Raw genomic sequence first — 13,391 nt, 5'->3', positions numbered from 1 at the left:
AACTGAATAAACAAAATAAATTACTAAAAGAAATCTAGCAACTTGAGTTACGGGTTGAGATTATAATAAATTAAATATAAAATAATTCTCAAGTATGTCATTTTTAATCATCAAAATCAAACTCAATAGGAAAAATTAAATACATAATAAATTATATATGTGTGTGATTATTTGAAATAATTAGTTAATTAACAGCATGAAAACTATAAAATTATTGTAGTTGAAATAGTGATTTAAACATTTAAATATATGAATAATCTTAGAAATATATACTAATTAAATAAAACAAATATATATAAATAAACATAAAAATAAATACCCGCACGGTTGTGCGGATCAAAATCTAGTTATATTTATTCCTAAAGAAAGGTGAATAGACCCAAAACTAAATGACAACATTTATAAATAGATAAAAAACCTGACTATATTTTAATAGATTAGATATATAAAATTTTAATTCATTAAAAATATCTCTGTAATTAACCATTATAAAAATTAATGTTAGTACGATATACGTAAAAAAACCTACTAACTTCTCAAAATAATGTTATAGAGATGAAAAATGCCCCAATGTCATATAATATAAAAATTAATTAGTGTAAAAAATGGTAGTGGATGGGACTCATTTCTTCGGAGAGACTGTGTGAATGCCCCGGTGATCAGCACAAATCGAACCCAGGTGATTCTCCGTATCGAGGTCAAAACTCTCTCAAATAATCGCCACCGCAACACCTAAAATAAATAGTATCTTACTAAACACAATTATTTTCACTTTAATATCACTAATAAATAAAACATTAAGCTTTATATTTAAATTTCCTAACTAAAATATCATCAAATCATCATAACAAAAGTACAATAAAATCTATCGGTGGGAAGTTGACTGAGCAGTGTATAATCTGTGAAGTCGTCTCCTTCGGTATCTCCAAGCCACTTGTATTTGTGTAGCTGCTCGTAGCCTCCAATACAGAGACTCGTATCTTATGGCCCCTAGCACTCGATGGCTCCGTAGGAATCTCGAAAACAAGCTCGTTACGTCTTCAAGATCTGCTACACTCAGGGAAAACGCCTCCACGTTTGTCACGCATCTAACACTTCTGTTGCTAACCAACCCCTTTAGCGGCAACTTTACGCTCCTCCCATCTTCAAGTTTCAAAACATACTCAGTTTCAAGCTTAATGTTTCAACTTCTTAACGCAATAAACACATAGACACGCTCACACACTTATATAGCCAAAGCTGTTAGTAAAAGGGACGTACCAGGGTTTACAGAAGAGCGTTCGAGGCACCAAGTGAGAAGTTCTTCACCACATACATCACCTTCTGATAAAGTAAGGACAGAACCGTCTTGTCCAATGCTCTCCATCTCACCTCTCACTATGAATACCATTTTCTCAACTAGACCTCTGCGGTGCAACACCGTGCTACTACTTATGTACGTCCTCTGTTTCAGCCTCTCCCGTATTGAGTCTAAGATTGATTCATCCATCAGCGAGAATATTCTCACCTGAAAACCCCAAACAACACTTCAAAACCTTATGGTTGAGTATCAGAAAATTGGTTATTATCTATACTCAGTATTTTAATAGTGAGTTTTAGAACTATATCTCCCTGCAAAGTACACAAAAAGAAATGGATTCTGAACTAGTGAATTGCATTATGCTTATTACCTTCTTGAGAAATTTGAAGAGATGACGTTTTATATCTCTCCGGAGATCTTCAGGCATATTCTCAAAGAGCAATTCCTCGTTAACTCCTCTAGTCGCTGCCCAGTTGAACCGCTCTGCCTCTCGCACCCTCCTGCATTTTATTGAACAAACTACTTAGCTAGTTCTATCGACCGTCCCATTACATAGCCTGAGAACTTAAATTTATGACCAAAAGACTATTCAAATGAGATGAAAAGTTGCACATACTTTCTTATATCTTCTGGCAACAGTCTATGGCTCATCCACTGCTCCACGTCACGCCGTCTCAGCATCATTTCCATCCTCCTAAAACAGGACAAACACAAATCATCATCTCACTTGGTGGATCAATTGTTTTTCTTTTTTCTTTTTTTTTGAAACATTTTTTGATGGATTATATGTTTACCTTCGATCAAGAGCTTGAAGGAAGTTGTGCATATTACCAATAAGCCGTGCAAAAAGTAAAAGCCCTAGTCCAATGATACCCATTGTAAAGAAAACCTCCCCCACTGAGTAACTTGGTGATAGGTTTCCAGCAAGCGTGCTGATTTGCTTTCGGAGTTGTAAAAACAGTTTTACATTAGTTAAAGAGTGATTTAAAATACTAAACATCAATCAACCTAATAGAGCCTACGTTACCTGGAATCCCCAAAACATAGAGTAACTGAATCTTGTGAAGATACTAGGTTGAGTAGTAAGATTCACTGCCTTCACATAGATCCCATACGAAAAACCACCCTCTTGAAAACAAGCATTGACACTTGGACTATCTCTCCAGAGAGCTTGTAGGGACGCTGATGCGTAGATGTTCCCACGAGCACAATCTATAAGATTCCTACGTTCATTCACCGAGTTATTCCCAGCATGCAACAAGCACTTCTTTACTCTCTGGAAAGACCAAAGAAGAGAGAGAGAGAGAGAAGAATCAGTAAAACTACTCGGAGTTTTGAAAACATACATACTGACTTTATATACCTCAAGTCCTGAAAAATACCAGCAAGATCCAACAGCATGACCAGCAAGCATGAAGGTTAGAAGGTTAATAACAAAATTAGCCCAAGCCGACTCAAATATGAAGCCGGTCGGTGTTTGGCCAGCAAGAAGAGGAAGAAGCCTATATAACTTTGGAATGTATTGTACTAGAAATGTGCTGCGTATAATGTGTCTCTCAGATCCTGCCGTGGATGTGCCCAAGTGTGCTGGTAATATCGATAGAATCATTATCTGAAAACAAAGGTGAAATATACTGTAAGACAACGAAACATCTCTGAGTCGACAATACTCAAAGAAATATTTCAAGGGTTGATATTACAAAACCTGTGGAATGGGCAACACTATGAACATGTCAAGAAAAAACTTGCCTCGCAAGTAATTGAGAGCAATTTTTCTTGGATGATCAACTAACTGGCCAGCACCAACTATTCTAGACTCAGGAGCTACATAGGCCATTCGAAACTGCCACAAATATGAAAAGAAGAATAATTAAAGCAAATCATTTCTTTACATAAGACTGAGACGAGAGCAAAGGAGACATACCTGAAGCAGAATGTTAATGAAGAATATAATATCAAACATACTTCTAAGAGACACAAGTATGTTAGTCTTACTCCAATCAATCTCTATGCATTTGTTGTCCTGTAGTGTTCTCAAACTCATGAAAATCGTATACAGTTAAACATGAGACTGATAGGGAAAGAGAGGGAAGCATATATACATGTCGGATTAATAAGAGGAAGACGAAGGTGGGATCTATAAAAATAGCCATCGAGCATGAAAAAGCTAGGAATCTAGTCCAGGCTTGTACGAATTTTGAATGAGGATTCATGATTCCAGGTACGCATCTACTAACAGAGGAAGCAAATCGCTTAGCCCAACCTCTAGCATCATCATACAGAGCAGTGTGGAACTAAACAAAAAAAAAAAGAGACAACGACAAAGACACTTGTATCAGTTATGTCACACACATACTTGGGCCTCAAGCTAAGTAGAAGCATACATACCCTGGAGTCAGAAACTATGGAAGTGTGAAATTCAGCAGCTTGGTGGTTGTAGTAAGAAGGACAAGTGGTACAGCAAGGTTCATTACACATCCCTAGTTGTCCAGACTTCAAGAGATTTCCATTTTTCAAGGCGGATTCATCTTCAAATGGAACATCAACTATAGAGGAGGAATCAGGAGGTTCAGTAGAAGGAGGAAAGAGAGACTCAGGTCTATGAGGACCAGGTGGTCTTCTCTGTGTTCGAATAGGGACTGTGTAGCCTAAAGCCACCTTTGAGTTGTCACATCCGTCAACTGAATAAGTTGAATCTGAAAGGGAAACGCTACGGTTCTTGAAATTGAAAGCCCTGGTGTGAGCACGAGATGTTGCTTCTGCAATGGAAACTTCGTCGTTTTCGTTTGGGGAAGCCATCCTCCGAGATGAAGAACGAGAAGTTGAATACCCGAAAAGCCTAGGGTAAGCGTGAGAAAGAAGTAAAATGACAGAGACTGATTTTTTTTTTTTTTGGGTTTAGCTCATCAAGACTTAAGTGTTAGTTTCTTTTTATAAAGACAAAGAAAACATGGAAGTTTGCAGGAAGCTTGGATCTTTGTGTAAGGATACCCATCAACGAAACTTCAAAGGGTTTCGTTTAATAAGAAGTCAAGCAAAAATGTTAGAAGAGGGAAAACCTCAAGAAGCTCTCATTTGTGTTAATTTTAAAATTTTATCATTTCACATAAATCACATCAATAACGGTAAAAACGTTTTTGTCAAAACAACACAAGGCAAATCCCAAAAAGTAATATATTTTTTTTATAAAAAAAAAAACTAAATTACCATAAACGATAAATCATATTTCTAATTCTAATTCTGAATACTAAATCTTAAGTTCTAATCATTAAACCTAAATACAAAATATATATTTATTGTATAATTTATTATTTACATGGTTTACAAATTTTTTTATTTTAATATATTTTATTAATTATTCAGTTATAATATGAGCATTTAATTTAATTTTTAAATAATATGATATTTAGGAACTTATCTTCTGTGTACTGTCTTTGAAAGTCATACCTCCACACCAAAAGCGACGTGAACTGGGTCCAGACTATGCTCCGACAGTTACCAAAAGTCCACCATGTTTTCAATACATAGATTTGTAAGACCAGAAGCGAAATTTCTCTTTTGGCCCCTACAATATTTATAGATCTACCTGCCCTAAGCCTTATACTTGACCAGCTTGTGGTCAAGGCTGGCTCTGGTACAACTACTATTCTAACGTACCATAATTATTGAAATGTCAAGTGACGTATTATTTGTTATTATTGGTTAGAATATTTCCTATCATAGTGTCTTAACGTCTGTTTATTCGCCAAAAAAAGCAAGGTCAGCATTCTCCAGGAACCGCATCTATTCACTTCAGACATCATGTAACCTGAGACCGTAGTGTACGATAAGGTCTCAGCCGGCTGCGTTGGTCTGGATAAGCATAAAGCCAAGAAGAAGGAGAACAAAACAGAAGAGAAAACTGAATGCAAGTGGTTGAACAATGTCAACCTCTTCTCAAAGTCCAATCTAGACACATCAGCTGCTGCTCCATCATGCTGCACTTTAAACTTGCCTAATTACTCTATCCTTTGTTGCATTACTAGACTATTAACAAGGCATTCAGCCTGGAAACTATATATGTGATTCCTTTACCGCAAATGTATGGTTTACATGACTAAGTAACTTATCTTAGTAAACACAACAATGTCATGATCTTCTCCACCCACAGATTCTTACAGCAGTATACCTAGACTGAATTTTGGAAGAAAAAAATAGAGAAAACAAAGGCAAAGAGATGACAATACTCCATCCGCAAAGTGGCTCTCCAGCTTGATATGTTCTTGCTATCGTCATTCATGCTAAAATCCGAAAGAGCAAACCACATAGTTGGTGATAGCTCTGGTTGGGAATTCTTGAGTCTTGACAAACTATACCAACTTGGACACAGGAAAAAGAGTTTCATGTGGGCCATGTCTTAGGTAGATTTTCTAATTCCTACACAAGGATCCTAAATACAGTAGAGTTTAAGTCCCGTCTCCTACATGTGAACCGGTGCTTCCAAGTTCCAAAACCCACCTCGCTAAATCTGCCTCTCTTCTTCAACAGTTTTCAACTACAACAGAGACCAGCATAACGTTATGCAAGTAAACTCTACAGCATACGCAGATTGTGGTACATATCTCTCTTCACCAAAGGAAATGACTCAATAGTTATATCAGAGGTTGGAGAGCACTGGTTCATTTGTGCAGTAGACGGCCACTGCGAGAATGGCCAGAAACTAAGTATCTATGTCACAGCTACTTCATCAGCTTTCTTTTGAAGGTTGGCAATCCAGACCTGCAAGGAAGTTAAAACAGCACCAATTTTTTTTTCTTTTTTTTTGTAGTTTGTCTCTAATTAACTCGTTTAGCTCCGTAGCACATATATCACTAGTAATGACTAATGAAGACTGAAATAAACACACAAAAATTGCAATATACGATGGAAGCAAAGCCAAGACCCAACAATTTTGTTAGTAAGATTCAAAAGTGTGTACATCTTCTGCTCAAAGGACAGGTGATGGTCGATCTATCTTCGATTGCAACATGAAGATAGAAGACAAAACCAGGTATGTAAATACTTCCGATTACGATTATTCAAATGTTTACATCTCGGCTGGTTTAACCCAAACTTTCTTCTCCTCAAAACGTACGTAGTCTCAACCAAATCCAAAAGCTAACTCGTCTCTTGCCACACTCGGCTATCTAAACGAACAAAAGAAAAGAAACACACTTATTGAAATAGAGTATTGGATATTTAAATTCAAACAGCCACATCACTTATGCAAAGTTTCCCCCACATCTTTCCAGCCACTCTGTTTCTTCTTCACATACACCTCCGTAAGCTTATCAAGTTCTCCTTCGGTGTCTCCAAGGCAGTTGAATCTTCCTAGCTGCTCGTAGCCTCCAATGTGGTGACCTAATGGCTCCTTTCTCTCTATGACTCCTTAGGAATCTCAAGAACAAGCTCGTTATGTCTTCAATATCTGCTACACTCAGGGAGAAAGCTTCCACGTTTGTCAGGCACCTAACAGTTCTGTTGCTTACTAATCCTTTCGATGGCATTCTTGTCCTTGTTCCATCTGCAGGTTTCAAAGCGTATTCGGTTCCAAGATGCTCTGTTTCGTTTGAGTCGAGAGTTATGAGCACATAGAGTCAACAAGGGATGTACCAGGGTTTAGAGAAGAGCGCTTGAGACACCAAGAGAGGAGTTCTTCACCACATAAGTCTCCCTCTGTCAAAGAAAGAACAGAACCGTCTTCTCCAATGCACTCCATCTCACCTCTCACTATGAATACCATTTCCTCAACTACACCTCCATGGTGCAAGACCGTGCTACTACTTATGTATCTTCTCTGTTTCAGCCTCTCACGCAGGGCATCTAAGATTGATTTATCCATCATCTGCAAACCCATAAACATTTTCAATCATCTTCCCCTTCTAATCACAACTGTTTGAGAGGAAGAGACCCAAAGCTGAGAAAAATGGAACCTGATGTTTACCTTCTTGAGAAATAAGAAGAGGCGTCGTCTTATGTCCCTTTGAAGGTCATTAGGCATATTCTCAAATAGCAAATTTTCGTTAAATCCTCTGGTAGCAGCCCAGATGACCCACTCAGCCAGTCCCACCCTCCTGTTGAAACTATTCAGTTAGCTTCATAGCTAGTGGCATAACAAAGCCTAAGGCAATGTAATTCTTTAGAGATCAGCTTGAAAAGCAAAGTTAAAGAGGCACGTCCACATACTTTCTTATACCTTCTCGAGACTGTCTATTGTGGATCAATTGCTCCAAATCAAGTGGTGTCAGCGGCAGCGTTTCCGAATTCCTAAGATGGGCAAAACACAGTCAACTGACTACTTTGTGATTTAGAAACCATCCACAATGTTTTGAGATATATATTCTTTTGTAAAATTATGAAAGTTATTTACCTTCGAGTTCCAGCTTGAAAGAAGTTTTGCATATTACCAATAAGACGTGGGAAAAGCAAAAGCCCCAGTCCAATAATCATCATAGTGAAGAAGACCTCCACAAAATTGTAATTTGGGACTTGATTTCCAGTAAGTGTGGTGATTTGCTTTTGAGAATTGTAGACAATTGACAATAGTTTAGAATTCCATATATGCATCCAGTGTAAACTAGTTGAACAGTTGTGTAATAAACCGAATTTACCTGAAACCCCCAGAAAAGAGAGTAAGTATATCTCGTGAATAAGCTAGAATGATTGGTGAGGATAACCACCTTCTTGAAAACAAGCACTGGCATCAACTCTCCATGCAGCTATTTTGTGGGCATCAGCACGATCACAATAAATTAGTTCTCTGCATGTGTCAGAATTACCGCAAGCATCTCGAAGGCAGCTAGTAACTCTCTGAAAGAGACCAAAGAAAAAAAGGGAGGCAAACAGTGAGAGGCACAGATAAATCAATAGAAAGATATACATCTTCTTTTTGGTTAGGACAAGCTAAGGATATTAGATATATTTAAATTAAAATATAAATTTTGAGAATTTTGCCATACCTGCAGACCCAAAAAATACCAGCTAATTCCAACAACATGACCAGCAAGCATGAATGTGAGAAGATTAATAAGAAAAGTCAACTGAACTAGGAAGAGCCAAGGTTTTAGCCTAGCAAGAACTGGTAGTAGTCTACCCAACTTTGGAATGTACTGGAAAAAAACTGCAATATGTAACAAGATGTTTGCATAGTTGTTCCCAAATGCGTCTAAGTTTTTCGGCATAATCCGACATATCCATATCTGCAACCAAACAAAGAAAAATAAAATGAGAAATCCGTGGGCAAATGAACATATTCCAACTAAACGTAACAATACCTGTGGAAGTGGAATTACTAAGAACAAGTCTAAGAAAAACTCTCCTTGGAAGTAACGGTAAGCAATTTCTTTTGGATCATTAACCAACTGGCCAGCACCAAAAACAGTAGACTGAGGAGGCAAAAGGAACTGCGACAAAATATGAAAGAAGAAGAAGAATCAAAAGCCCACATATTCTCTTGCTCAAAAACAAAATGGAAGCAAAATGAAACACACCCGGAGCATAATGTTTACAAAGAATAAAACATATGTTGTACTTCTAACTGTTACAAATGCTTTAGCCATCGGCCAATCGATCATAATGCATCTGTCGTTCTGCATTAAGAAAAATGGTTGTAAAAATAATACTTAGACTAATGCTAAACATGAGAAGCAAAAAAATAGAGATATATATATATATCTCTAAAGAATAACATACATGTCTGGCTTATTATCAGGAAGAAGAAGAGGGGATCTAAAAAAAGAGCCACCAAGACTGACATGACAAAAAATTTCGTCCAGATTCTAAATAACTCGGAGTGGGGATTCAAGACTCCGCTATAAAAAGATGTAGCAAACAGCCTACTCCATCCATTAGCATCATAATCAATGGCGGAAGAAGTGATTGCGAGGGAAACACTACGAGATGAGTCTGAAATTGGAAGCATGTGAATATCATTCTTCTCGTTGGGGGAAGCCATTTCGTAGCCTAGAGAAAAGTTTGAAGAAGAAAAGAAAGATACCCAGAGAAAGAAAAGACACTAGAGCATAATGAAAATTTGCTTACTGAAGATGAAGCAAAGATTTTTAAAGAGTTTTGGAGAAATTGAGAAGAACTAAGGAGTAGATGACTGAGTGAGGGTATTTTATAGGAGGATCAAATCTCGTAATTTTATTTTATTATTAATCGATCGAGAAATTTAAGGTGTGTGAACACGAGAAAATAAGACACGTCAGAGACATTTCCAAAGACATTTGCGAAGACTGACTTTTAGGAAAGTTTTATTATTAATCGATCACAAACTCAAAAAACATATCACATATGCGAAGACTGAGACGATTTTCGTTCTTTTCTTTTTCCCCTCCAAATACTAGAATTTTCTTTTTGAATATATATTAAATTTATTCAAAAAATACCTTTTTACAACTAGTGCATCAAAGATTAAAAAAATGAAAGAACACTAAATCTTCTAAGAGAAAAACCGAAGAGTTATCTTGTTTCAAGCCACAAAGTGAGGCCTGCTGCAAGCTTATAATTCCTCTGTTGACGGAAAGAAACGATTCCGAACTTGTCTATCTACCATTTTCGCAAGCGCTACTGCAGTAGTAAGGGTGGCTCCATGTCTCCATGCCTCCAAATAGTAGATTAAATATTAAATATTGAAAGATACTCTCTCCCTTACAGAAAAACAATGTTTAAGAAAAAAAAATATTTCAAAAAGATATTTTTTTACATTTTTAATGCATTTATGACTAGATTATAATAGTAGATTGTAAACTTCCAAAAAGTTAACTAAATTGAATTTCTGTTGTATCAAAACGGAAGCATATCTATAATGTGATGTAAGAATCTTCTTTTAGCGTTTCAAGTTTAGTTATTAGCTTCCATTATTAAATTTTGATCGGATAAATAGTGAATCACAAAATGATTGGAGACCACTTATTCATCTGTGCAGCAGACGGCCACTGTGAGAATGGCCAGAAGCTAAGTGTTGATGTAGCTCCTTAAGTAGCGTTTATGAGTGATAACCAAAGTTCCGAAGATATGCAGGTTGTTGTTTGTTTCGTCTCAAGTATCAAAATAATGTCACTAACTAAATTTGAAGTACATCATCCTTAGTGCGCCATGTCGCAAGGCACAAACCATATCGCCACGCGTATTAGAAACACAGATATCATCTGAATAATACAGGGGTCCAATAATATATACAGGGTAATCTCGTTAGCTCTTGATATACTAGTAATAACCTATGCAGCAGTTTTTGCAACTCTTCTACGCAAATAAACACACATTTATTGCAAAAGTCTTGCATAGACAGAAGAATTACCCTAAATTGACATATATTTCGTGAGCCTTACTAATGATATCTGTGTCGATTAAATTTGCAAAATGGTTGTGTCGATTTATCTTTGTATGCAACATGATGACCATGAAGATTGAAGACAAAACCAAAGAAGTCAACAGCAACCATATCTAAACATACTAAAGTCTTCACTATTCATCACTTAACATATACAAAATAAAAAACTGGTAAGGAAACATCACCACCAGCGTTTCAGCATATCATAACTGGGGATCAACGTCATCGTGTTTGTTTAAGAACCGGAAACCCATAATGTATCTGTACTCTCCAGTGCCAAGACAGCGAGAGCATTCACATAACCCACTCCCTCCACAGCTCCTGCACCTGTGACCAAACAGTCAAAAAGTCTTTTAACTTTCTCAACCAAACACCAAAGATACAATACTAAAAGAACATCATTTTTACCATTTGGGCCACTCTCCTCTTGGAAGCATCTCCATATCCACGAAATTAGTCCTCCCTTTGAATCATATACATCACAAACATGCAAGCAAACATCATAAGATGATGAGACACTAAATGTTGAGAAGCAGAGTTCGTTACCTTTCCCGCTACAATTGAAACAGTCGACTCTTCCAGTTCCATGGCAGATTACGCATCGACCCTTCTCCTTTCTCCTCGTCTTAGCGCCACACTGTTAAATCTCAGAGCTCAAAGCTTATCCTCGTTTTCACATCAAACTCTTGACAAAGAAATTGAGGAGATTTTTTTTCACCTGAGTTGTGACTATCCATGAAGGTTTGTTGAGATAAAGTATCGGTTTTTCCTGCGAAGATTTTGAATTTGGAACGCCTTCCTCTCGCCGGACAGACATCGCCGCCGGCAGTCGCAGACACGCGCTCGCCGCCATCTGTGTGCTTCTTCTTCAGCCGACGCAACTGACAAAATCTATTTACTTCTCTGTTCCTCTTACTCAATCTACTCTCTTCGGCTTAAGGCCCATATCACTACTGGGCCTGTATTAGACTTGGCCCTTAAGTCACCTAACATTGAGATATAATCATACAAAGTACAAACCAAAAAGTGCTGAAAATGGACTGTTGGAAGTCATCATTGCTGTCTGTTTCTTTGGTATTGTTTATAGTATTAAAGGAGTCTGGACCAATCAATTGATGTTACTTCTTTAACAATTCAAAATCATAAATACATATTGGTGAGTTGTATTGCTTTTTTCTTTCGGTCCAAAGTAATGAAGATGTCTCTAAATACAGAACTTAAAAATATTTAAAGACCAAAAATATATAGAAAACATAACAACTTCCATTAGCTGACTTTTGAATTCACATCTGCCACCCTGTTTTTGACCCATTAAAAAAGCTCAATCTTCTTCCCATCTCTTCTCTTCCTGTATCATTTACATTTAGAGACTTAGAATCATAACCTCAGATTTACAGAAGATTAAAGACTGAGCCTTACAGTCGAAAGTAGCCCAGCTTGAGGGTGGTGCTATGGTGGTACTTCTATTCTGATACAAGTCTCCAGAAAAAATCTCATTCTTTTGGCTTGGTTTCTTAACTTCCTTCCCCAGTGGTAGAGGTAGAGCATACAAATTCTCCTTCATATCCACCGAACCCTGCATTGAAGAAACAGTTCAAGATTCTTCTAAGAAAGTATTCTTGATTCTTTCCACATGCCATTTGACTATATACCCTGAAGAAGAGAAAGGCTAAAAAATACCATACCGCTCGGATTCTTGTTTCAGGAGGTGTTACTTGAAGAACATGCTTAAGAAGGAGATCTTCATCAAGGGAAAGAGTTCTTGCTTTCCTTGGAGTTACAGGCTTATATCCACTCTCTACCAAATGACTAACTTTGCAGCTTAGCTGGCTAGCTATAGGAGAAGGTTGAATCCCTCCCGGTGAAACCCATTTCTTCTCAACGTATCTAAGAAACACACAAAAAAAAAGAAAGAAGCAAGGTTTTGGACTGGTATGTAGCAGATGAAGAATGCAAGCAAAGATTAGCAAATAGAAAAGAAGCAATTTACTTGGCTCTTATGAAAGCGTCGCTTGAGCTTCTCTCGAAATGAGGAGGCAGTTCTGACTCCCAATACTGATTTGCCTTGGCATTACCGGTAGCTAAGAGACGGAGAGAAACAAGAATGTTCAACAACTGAATAGGTCATTTATATTTACTACAAAAAAGAGGAGCTTACATTGCATGAAGGAAACCTGATCTGGAAGCCAAGTATCCAGAGTTATAGACCTTACCTGTTTTTCAAGAACCACCGCTAATCTGTATGATCCAAGTTCAAAACACAAATGAAATGAAAGAAGGAAGATTTGGTTGAAACCTGGGAGATGTGGACACCAAGGCTGCGATGGATACCAGAGCACTGCATACATATGAATATCCCAAGGTTCACACTTGCCCATCTTGGTGCCCTGTTAGATCCAACAAACACACACACAAAAAGCTCTTATCATTCTGTTTGAATGACGATGATTCACAAATACAGAGACAGATGGTATCCCTCATGCTTACTTTGATCTACAATCTGCACATTCTCTATTGTCTGGTCGCTTTAAAAGTGCTTCCAATATCTACACATCCACACACAAATCTCTAAGGAAACCATTTGTGATCGTGGAAAGTAAAAAGATTCAAAATCGAAAAGATGGAAAAACCTTTGAATGTTTGGCGTTGAGCTCCTTGGAAACAGAGGCCTTCCCGTTCATTCTTATGAAAAACAGAGAAGCAATCAAAAAAACTCAAAGCCAAAGTTTGTAAGCAGAG

At 37.3% G+C, this 13,391-nt stretch overlaps 3 protein-coding genes and 1 pseudogene across 3 annotated transcripts; all 4 read right to left on the bottom strand.

Moving 5' to 3' along the window:
* Positions 1-720: 720 nt before the first annotated feature.
* On the bottom strand, positions 721-4,186 carry LOC108805685 (putative cyclic nucleotide-gated ion channel 19). Its single transcript, XM_018577621.2, has 11 exons — positions 3,689-4,186; positions 3,403-3,594; positions 3,225-3,323; positions 3,006-3,143; positions 2,664-2,912; positions 2,328-2,576; positions 2,095-2,240; positions 1,917-1,994; positions 1,671-1,800; positions 1,261-1,507; positions 721-1,143 (listed from the first exon to the last, which is right to left on the bottom strand). The coding sequence occupies exons 1-11, from the start codon at positions 4,097-4,099 to the stop codon at positions 866-868; spliced, it is 2,217 nt and encodes a 738-aa protein (XP_018433123.2). The 5' UTR covers positions 4,100-4,186; the 3' UTR covers positions 721-865.
* A 2,144-nt stretch (positions 4,187-6,330) lies between these two features.
* On the bottom strand, positions 6,331-9,272 carry LOC130506088 (probable cyclic nucleotide-gated ion channel 20, chloroplastic; annotated as a pseudogene).
* A 1,474-nt stretch (positions 9,273-10,746) lies between these two features.
* LOC130506086 (uncharacterized) lies at positions 10,747-11,543 on the bottom strand. Its single transcript, XM_057000708.1, has 4 exons — positions 11,371-11,543; positions 11,199-11,289; positions 11,061-11,115; positions 10,747-10,979 (listed from the first exon to the last, which is right to left on the bottom strand). The coding sequence occupies exons 1-4, from the start codon at positions 11,503-11,505 to the stop codon at positions 10,856-10,858; spliced, it is 405 nt and encodes a 134-aa protein (XP_056856688.1). The 5' UTR covers positions 11,506-11,543; the 3' UTR covers positions 10,747-10,855.
* A 225-nt stretch (positions 11,544-11,768) lies between these two features.
* On the bottom strand, positions 11,769-13,391 carry LOC130506087 (probable ADP-ribosylation factor GTPase-activating protein AGD15). Its single transcript, XM_057000709.1, has 8 exons — positions 13,283-13,391; positions 13,140-13,198; positions 12,949-13,039; positions 12,811-12,865; positions 12,643-12,733; positions 12,338-12,539; positions 12,072-12,228; positions 11,769-12,000 (listed from the first exon to the last, which is right to left on the bottom strand). Coding segments are annotated over exons 1-8 (708 nt in total). The 5' UTR covers positions 13,334-13,391; the 3' UTR covers positions 11,769-11,998.

This window comes from Raphanus sativus, unplaced genomic scaffold (genome assembly GCF_000801105.2).
Source record: "Raphanus sativus cultivar WK10039 unplaced genomic scaffold, ASM80110v3 Scaffold2868, whole genome shotgun sequence".
NCBI lineage: Eukaryota > Viridiplantae > Streptophyta > Magnoliopsida > Brassicales > Brassicaceae > Raphanus > Raphanus sativus.
This window is presented reverse-complemented; position numbering and strand designations above follow the sequence as displayed.